General features: G+C 43.9%; 1 protein-coding gene across 1 annotated transcript; it reads right to left on the reverse strand.

Moving 5' to 3' along the window:
• Positions 1 to 1868: 1868 nt before the first annotated feature.
• Positions 1869 to 6967, reverse strand: LOC146199934 (carbohydrate sulfotransferase 5-like). Its single transcript, XM_084592233.1, has 3 exons — positions 6931 to 6967; positions 5704 to 6236; positions 1869 to 2455 (listed from the first exon to the last, which is right to left on the reverse strand). The coding sequence occupies exons 1-3, from the start codon at positions 6965 to 6967 to the stop codon at positions 1895 to 1897; spliced, it is 1131 nt and encodes a 376-aa protein (XP_084448359.1). The 3' UTR covers positions 1869 to 1894.
• Between the last annotated feature and the right edge of the window lie 2557 nt (positions 6968 to 9524).

The following is a 9524-nucleotide window of genomic DNA, read 5'->3' on the forward strand; positions in this document are numbered from 1 at the left end:
ACACCTATTCCTTTTGTATATCAGGAGATCAAGCTCTCGACATCATTGCATTATCACTACTGGGCTTGGCAGATATTCCACATCAAGGAATGAAGATGTGGGTTAACGATAACTTTTTTCCTTCTGGCGATTCCATAATTCATTATTCTCTACTGACGACTAAGGCTAGCATAAGATGCAGGAGGATAGGTCAAGAATGTGGTCATCCATTACTCAAAAGGATACCATGCATGGTACTGTAGTGCGGTGGCTTCAATTGAAAGTTTTTATTAAAACATTCAATAGGAAAGTTTCTTCTGAATAACGTTGTGGTTCCTGATCACGGGCAATGTATTTCTCCAAAAAGATTCCAGAATTTTGGATTTTGTTTGCTGCATGAATGATATCGCCATATTCACATGAAGCATTTCATTACCTTGTTCAGACCCGCCGCAGAGGTGCAGCGGTTAGGACGCTCGACATCTGTGCCCAAGTATTCGGAATCGAACCCCGGCCATAGCGCCCGCTTTTCTATGGTAGCGAAAAGCAAGGCGCCCGTGTGCTGTGCGATGTCAGTGCTCATTAAAGAACCCCAGGTGGTGGAAATTTCCGGAATCTTCCACTATGGCGTCTCTCATAGGCTGAGTTGATTTGGGACGTTAAACCCCACCAACCGAGATCAAAACCTCAGCTTGGTAGGCTAACAGTGCCTGTGATTTTGTTTAATATATCTTCAAAGCAGAAAGTAAGCCGGTGACAGTATTTGAAATGCTTTGCAGTTAAGAGAATGAAAAAAATAACCAGCATTCCGTGTAGGTGTTCTATCTTAAGTTGGGCGTTTAGTGCAGTTTTATATATTGCAGTAGCAATAGGGATAACTGGTCTGATAGCAATGCATTTATATCGAGTGATGAACAGTAGCCTGAGGATTTTGAAGAAAGCGGGCGGGCTTCTTCATGCAAACACACCGGTAACATCGTCGCCCCTAGAGGATGAAGAGCCGCAGACATCTGCACAAGCTGAGGGGAAATTCAGCATTGCAGCCGGGATGGGGCCAGATTCCTGTTATTCATGTCTACGTAAAGAGACTACCTTAATAGACAAATGACTAGCTTCTGTCCTCAAGGGAGACGCGGAGATGCATCGTACCACATCCCTTGATCCATTATTTGCATTAATAAGCACCCACTAGCACCCAACACACAGCAGCCTTGAATCAGCTGATTTGGACCTAAATACGTTGAGGGCAACGCAGAGGGCTATGGAACGAAAAATGGCAGGTTTATCATTAAGAGATGCGAAGCGCGCAGATTGGGTCAGAGAAATAACTCAAGTTACTGACATTCTAGCGGAAATCAAGAAAAAGAAATGAGAATGGGCAGGACATGTAGTGTGAAGAGAGGATAACCGATGTTCGCTTAGGGTAGCAAACTGGATTTTAAGGGAAGGAAAGCATAGCAGGGGGCTGCAGAAAGTTAGGTGGGTGGATGAGGTTAAGAAGTTGGCAGGGGTCAAGTGGATGCACCTAGCACAAAACCGGGTTAATTGGAGAAATATGGGAGAGGCCTTAATTCGCACTGCAGTGGGCATAGTCAGGCTGCTGCTGCTGCTGCTGATGATGATGATGATGATGATGATAATGATTCACCTTGATCTACGACGACCCTCATCTTGGATACCATCAAGTGACCTAGGGTGGCCTGCCTGGGTGACCTGAGGACGACTGCATAAGCATTAAAAGGTTTTCGCCCTAAAATAGTGTCCATTACCTGTTCTTGGGATAATTTTGCAGTCGACTTTTTAGTTGACTTTGCCTGACAGATTCAGCACTACAGTATAAAAGAAAACAATGGAGTTGTACTTGATGTTGACAATATTTCCTATTGTGAACATTTAAAATACGTTCTCACTTTATTCAGAGTAACCAACCTCCACTTCTGTCCTCCAGAATCAGACTTTTTGTTTTAGTTATGTCCCTACCGCGCACCAATAACTCGTAACCAAGGCTCTGTAGCACATCCCTGCACTCTTCTTCAATCACGCCAATGGTCTTTCGCGAAAGTTTAGTTTTCCACTGATCAGGGACATTTTGAGTGTTGCGTTTCGTTGAGTGTGCGTCTTTGATATCTTTAAACGTGGCCTTTGTGTGGTTAGCAACATACTGTGCTACGGAGGTCGCGTAATCGAGACCAAGACGGGCGTAGAGACGCTGAGTCTCGTTCATTGCGTCCCAGGCAAGATCTTCGAATCGAAGCCTTTGCATTCGAGTGGCTGGCAGGAATCCCGTGAGCTCTCCGAATGCCTCGATGTCCATACGCATTTGATTGCAGAGGGCGCTAGGTTTGTCACAGTCGATATTTCGTGTGCACCACCCTAAGCCACGGCGAGAACTGTAGATGGCGCGAGGGTCTCGCACGAGATGAAGCACTCGTACCGACCGAGCGATGTCTGGGTTCCGTTTCAGCCAAACCGCCACCTGCATAGTGAGGTATACCTAGCTTACTTGATTACGCGACGTTGGAAGTTCGAGCTTTCACTAGACATCTCAAAAGTTTTCGCATCCTGTACTGAGGTATCAGTATAGAAAACAGGACAGTCGAGCGCATTTGGCTCTAAACTGACAAAATATGTAGCACAAGCAATTTCCAGAATGAGAAGACATTTTGACGACTTCGCACCAATGTTTCTGTGCAGGGTTGAATGGCCTTGTTTATTGCATCGCCCTGCTATTAGTCAATTGAGGAAAATTATAAATATCTTCAGGCATCCTAATCACACTTGGGAAGGGTATAGCTCTGAATATATTGTGAACAGCGTATGGTGTTAAAACAACGCTGCAAATATCTTTTCCTGAGCTGTAATAGGACCTATACACATATTTAGGGGGTATATCCTTTTTTTATATTGCTTTTCAGTATATAAGGGTTCTCGAACCTGGGTTTCGGTCGGTGCTATCAGGTTTTATAGCCACGGGAAAAGTACTGCGTTTACTAAAGGAAAGGATTTTCCAGATTTCATTAGCTCTTATACCACAAAGGAGAACATATCTGCAGACATTGAAGCTATGAGGGTGCCTTCCTCGTGTTGGCTGTTTGCGAAAGATGACAAGTTCTGCTATATTGTCAGTTATTATAGGCGGAATTTATATATTTACAGCGAAACAAATTTAAACCGTTTCCAAATCGCATTCTCCACTCTTGAGTTTCTAAGAAATTCCGGTCACTCCGTTATTGTACGAATTTGGGAACCACAGGTAAGCAAAGTATCCACTCAACTATTCAGACAACATGCACAAGGAATGCATGAAAAATAATTGTTTTTGGGGCTGAGAGAACCATCACAATTTGCAAAAATTTGGATTTTTTGCTGTAGCGATGAAGATCGCGACATTCAAAAACAGCGATCGTTTAAAATAATTTTTCTGGTAGTCATGAAAGTCAGAAATGTCTTGTACCCAAACAAACAGCCACCGCAATTCGGTCATACCCAAATGCTGGCAAAGTACATGTTCCTGTCGCATTATTGCATTGTTGAGCTCCAAAAGATTTCAGTCTCGCAGCATCACCTCATTGACGTTGAAACTGTAAGTTTTCTTGCCGGAAACTAATTTTGAAAACATCTTTCTACAACAGAACACTAGATAGGTGATGCTGTGATTGCTATATGCATTTTTAAACTCATGTTGCTAAATAATCACACGCCATACATAATTTTCAACAGTACTATTGGCATCTATCTATTATATTACAAAATACTGCAATCAGAACGGTTAGAAAAATTGCTGTTTTAAGCACCAAAGCCAAAACTAAATTCATGCAAACTTTTATAGGGAATTTAAAGTTCTTCAATGAAGGCCAGTTTCAGTACATATTTCTGATCACTACCGTTTGAAGAAATTATTTGTATTTCTTAGCGTAGAGGGCCGTCATAAATTTCTAAAAACAATAACAAAACGGCTGCAAACAGCAGTCGTTTGCCTTCTATGGGGGTTCTACTAAGGCCAAGAACGGATAAGGCTACCGTTTTTGGTAACTGTCCGCGCGCCACGAAAGTGCGCAGTTGTTTATTTTGTGTCAGTGTTACCAGCGCTACTGCACAGGATAGTTGTTCTCACATCAAATCTTTAAAATCCTAGTTGAGATTTTTCTTACATTGATGATAAATTGGAAAGCGCTTTTATTAAACACGTCAGAATTCCTAGGCTCAGGAGACACCATCTAATTGTGGTTGTTTCGGCCCTGTTTGTTTTGCTTGACCAGCCTGTGCCAAGGAAAAAGGAACAAGCGCTACTTCCTCGGCCGCTTCTTTTTAGACCGAATGGTAGGCTCACATGTAGCAATGTGATGGACTCACACGCTCATTACGCAGTCTCAATAAGCAAATTCTTAGTAATCAACGAACTGCACATTTGGTAATCAAGCTAAAGAGAGTCATTTGACGTGGCGATACCACTGAGCCCCCGTGTAATGCAGCGTTCCAAATAGTGGCATGGCACCGCAAATTTCGCGTGTAGACTATGAAGCCCACCCACAGCGTCAATCAAACAGCAGGATACGTTGTTGGGCGAGTTGGTTCATGACGACGGGAAGGTATGTGCGCAAAAAAGGACAATCACGAGAGAAGAGGCGACAGGAAGGGACGAGCGCGAACTTCAGATGATGTTTATTCGAAAAGGAGGCAGGCTTACACAGTTTGCCAGTAGAGGCTCCAAAGGGTATAAGAGCCTAGACCGTAATATACGACCATAATAATGGAGGGGGGGGGGGGGGGGGGGTGGGGGGGAGTGACAAGTGATGGATAGTGGCTTCTAAGAAACGCTTCTCACTACCGTAAAGTTTGATGGACGTATCACTGATTTCCTATATGGATTTAATAGGCTTCAACAAGTTCTTGTGCTTTTTTATCGCTGCACTTCCGCAGGACCATCTTTTCTTTTAGTAACGGCTTGCTTTCCAGGCAATGTTTTATCAGGTGATATTAATCTAGTTCCCGAATTGACCCTTCATGTTCAGCTAAGCGAATTTGATGCAGTGGCCAGTCTGCCCAACGTATATCTTACAAAAATCTGATACACTACGCCCATTTGGCAGTTCTCATATGGGTTTTTGTGTTCTACGCTGCAACCATTGCGTTTCTTCTTGTTGGAAGTTCGGCCGATTCGGGCACAAAGGCGGCTGAGCCTACAAGGCGGTGAAAACGACAGCTAGACACCGTATTTATTCCCTACTTTCTTCAGGATGTGAGCAGTTTTGTGGGCATAGGGAAAATATGTAGCCAACTATGTAATCCCGCCTCCCTTTCGAATGAACATCAGTTCACGTTTGCGCTCCTCTCGACCTGTCTACTCTTCTCTCGTGATCGTCCTTTTTTGCGCACATACCTTCAAATGGTGAAGAAGAGAGGTGTTGCCTGAAGCTCACTGCAGGCTTCTGCTTCAGTAAGCGTTTCATGCACGCTAGAAAAATTGACATTTTTAAAATTGCGTACTGTAATCATAAATGTGAATTTAGTTTTTTATCTTCGTTTACCGCACTCAAAACTTGCTCATATTGCAATAAAACATTCGCTCGGACTTAAATATTATAATCTAAAAATCGCATGTAAGCTCCCTTTAGGCATGAATACTCATATACATGCTCTGGTTGTGGTAACATATAATAATTATTGGCTTCAGAAGCCAATACCGAAGTGCTGAGTAAATAAATAGATGGTAATGGAACTCACCTGTCTCATGTATAGCCTGGTGAATTTAAAAACTTGAGTGCTGGCTCGTTTGCACAGTGCTGAAAGGTGACTCGGAGACGAGCACGACTGACCTCCTTCACAGATGTTGGCCAAGAAGTGGTTGAACTTGTAATAGCCATGATTCTCAAGCCACACCGTGTACAGCGGAACTGCCTCCAGCTGGCATCGGAGCAAGTGCTCGATGAGCTGGAAGGCGTGACGCTCCCTGCCACGCCGGATACGGCCGCTCACAGTGAACGGGATAAGCGGCTCGAAGTGAAAGAATGTTCTGGGTCCCTGAGACAGCAGTTCGCCGAGGAAAGATGAACCAGCTCGGTAGTAGGTGACTACAAACACTATTTTAACATCGGCTTGAGACACGGTGGAGTAGTCTTTGAGAATGGCGCTGAACGCAGCTGGCAGCTGCCCTTCTAATGTAGAGTCGATGAATTCTGCGTCGGACAACTTGTAGATAGCGCCGTTGGAGGCATTGACGAGTTCTCCCCTCTCAGCCCTTCCACTGTCTCTTTGCTCTGTTCACGGAGCGGAAAATGAAAAAAAAAACAAATCTGCATATAAGAACCAATCTTAAACACGCAACTTGTCATACGTACATTTTGTGGCAAAGGGTTCTTTTTATCCGACCCCGCCAAAACCGACTTGTTTCTAAGAAAAGCGGCGCCCCTTATCTCTGTTAAGGCCGAGCAAGAAAATGGCCCCTTGTAATGAGAGGATGTCAGCCGCCTGTCACTTATGCAAATCATAAACCATTTGAGGGGCACCGGTAGGCTAAGCTCAGCAGGCATGTGGTACCTTCTACGTGCGGTGCCCTTTGCCCCTATCAGGTCCAAGCAAGAAAGTGGGCACCTATGATTGGGGCACCGGCAGGCTAAGCCCAGCAGCCATGTGATATCTTCTACGTGCGGTGCCTTTTACCCCTATCAGGTCCAAGCAAGAAAATGGGCACCTATAATTGGGGCACCAGTAGGCTAAGCCCAGCAGCCATGTGATATCTTCTACGTGCGGTGCCCTTTACCCCTATCAAGTCCAAGCAAGAAAAGGGACACCTATGATTCGCAATCTCTGTAGCTTTCATAATCTGCAGCTTAAGGCACTCAAGAGACAGTGATAGACCACTGAAACCAAGCGGCTTCCTTTTATTTTTGTGCCGAACGGGAACAAATACACTAGCTGCGCGAGCCGCCCACACTTTAACACAATCATTGCCTGGTCGAGGCCGATCCCCCTTGTGGGTATGCGCCATCTTTATGAGGAGCACAACGACAAAAATAAGTTGTTTAAAGCTTGAGGAGTGCCAAATGCTTGGCATTTTCGTGACACCTCTGCCCCCCGAAATAGAACTCAAAGTGTTCAAGTATGCACTCTTAATCTGGTTCCACATACGTTCCGCTTATAAGTGGAACTTTTAAAAAAGTTCCACTTATTAGGCGGAACATTATTTGAAGTTCCACTTGTAACTGGAACCTATGTAAAACGAGATTAAGAGTGTAGTTTAGGATTTTAGGCTAGATACTTGTTTCGCACAATATCCGACATGTTGACAGTGCACATGCAAGGAAGGCTATGAAGGCCTGTAGTATGTTCGAAAATGCATAGCCGAATACCTCGTGCGACATCAAAATTGTGTGTTGTGGATTGTAGGCACGATCGATGATATAATGTAGGACACAATGATGCAACGCTATAAACTCCTTTCCGCGACTGTGCGCTCTTATGTTCCATCATCACAGGGTTACTCTAACACATAAACGGCCACACAGGAGCACAGGCAAATGTGTTCGCGCTGCTCGTCCATATTTACACGAAGGGCACCTACTCTGTATAGAATGGTTTTGCGCAATATGAAGACCGACTTCTAATCTGCGTGCCAATGAAAATATCGAGATCTATCGCATTACAAACGACCTCTTCTAAAGTATATTCTCCGCCTGGTAGTCCCTTCAATATAAGTACATTTTTTACCACTCGCTATGCTATGCGCAGTCGTCAGAGTTCAGAACAACCGGTAAACAAAACGCCATTCAATGATTGCTGTAAAGACTAAGCTATTTCGTGCCTTCTGCGCACATGCCGACGTTATAAACTCACCGGTCAATCGTTATTTGAACTAAAATTGCTTGCAGCGAAAGCTACACTAGGTTAGTCAGTGATGCATATCGGGTACGTGTTGCTAGTTGCTAGTTGCATTACGTCGCAATATACGAGTGATACGGCAACTGAGAGCACCGCTGGCACGCGTGGCATCGCTGGCTGTAATTCTTTAAGCTTATTCCTGGGTCTTTTGATTTCCCTTAAATTTTGGGTTCCACATGTGAGTAAATTAGGGGTGCAATTTTTCTATATGACATTTATATATCCAACGAGGTAGTGATCACACATTTCTAGTTGCCGCTTTCGATCCTTTGGATAACGTCTCTTGTTTACATAGCGGCATCTATTCAGTTAAATTTCATTTATGAGAGGCGTGATCATACGATCTGCGCAGAAAGGGTCGACCTTGTGGCACCTGGGAAAAAACAATGTCCATTAGGAATCGAGCCACTATCCTTTCGACCCCCAACCGATCGCGATAACCGTTGCTCCAGGGCGGACTTTATTTATTGCCAGGCTTTACCGCACATCAAAATGCATTGGAGAGAAAAAAAATAAACCAAACCAATGCCTACGAGTATGGTTTTGACATACTAAAATTATCTAGACGCAACTAAGGGCTCTAAGATTAATAACCAGTCCGGGACACATGTTTGAGATTTAATGGCTCCAATAAACTTGTGAATACTTCCACGAAAGTACATGCGTTCCAGCCGGTCATCGCAGTTATACCCGGCCACAGTTATACCCGGCCATATCACAGTTATACCCGGCCATTCCTGGGCGCCGTATACAATGGAGGCCGACGAGCAAACCTAACTCAAAAGGACAACCATATCTTCATTATCTGTAGGCCAATATCTAATTCCATACAAAGGCAGCGGTAATTCTTTATTATTGCTTTCTAGCACGTCCAAGAAATAAACCCCTTCCTTCAGCCTGGACTTGTGGTAAACAAATCCTGTCGCCTTGTCTAGCGTGCCGTCTCCGCGGCAACATATGGGGTGGTACTGGTAGCGCCGCCTTTTAGCTCCTCCGCCGGCAGTTCCAGCAGATGCGTGCCAGCAACTATTTGTTCGCTTCCATCCGAGCACAATTTTAGACCGCTAACCCGTTTAATTAGTGCACCCGCCTCTTCCGAGTTTGAATTGTTTTGCTGGAACAGCTTTTCCCTTGTACAAAATTCAGCCAAAAGAGCCTCCTCACTAATGTAGTACCCGCTGTAATAAATTAGACTAGTTTTTTTCTGGGTCAATGTTGTGCTGCCTCAGGCAGCGTCAAGTTCGCACTCTATGTAGTGGAATATGTTTTACAGGATGTTAAGGAAATCTGTTCCCACCCTTTGGGTATTTGATTGACGTCCAATGCAAGCGCTCTAAATTAACTGATACGTTGTAATTTTAATAATTTGTAGTTAGCTTAGAAACATTTTAAATAATAATTGCGTTAACTGTATATTTGCCTGTATATGCTGATATTACTTCCGTAAGCAACTTCGGTCTCTCCATGGCAGAGAGTAACAATCAAAATGAGTACGTATAATCTGCCCATTTAAAAGGCGCTAAATGCAACAAAAAAAAAGAGCGCCAGAGAAATGTCAGAGCCTATTAGAGGAAAATGTATTCTTAAATTGCAGTTTTCTTCGTATGTATTGTTTTGAAAAATGCAATTGTGTTATCAAAACTGCTCACACAGTTTCCTTCAGCAGA

This window comes from Amblyomma maculatum, chromosome 2 (genome assembly GCF_055883805.1).
Source record: "Amblyomma maculatum isolate TAMU_Amacu chromosome 2, ASM5588380v1, whole genome shotgun sequence".
Classification (NCBI taxonomy): Eukaryota; Metazoa; Arthropoda; class Arachnida; order Ixodida; family Ixodidae; genus Amblyomma; species Amblyomma maculatum.

Coding starts and splice junctions, on each gene's coding strand:
- LOC146199934 (XM_084592233.1), bottom strand. CDS start 6,967: ATGGCGCATACCCACAAGGGGGATCGGCCTCGACCAG. Junction 6,237..6,930: donor GGGGGATCGGCCTCGACCAG/GCAATGATTGTG, acceptor CTCCGTGAACAG/AGCAAAGAGACAGTGGAAGG. Junction 2,456..5,703: donor CCAGGCTATACATGAGACAG/GTGAGTTCCATT, acceptor CTCACTATGCAG/GTGGCGGTTTGGCTGAAACG.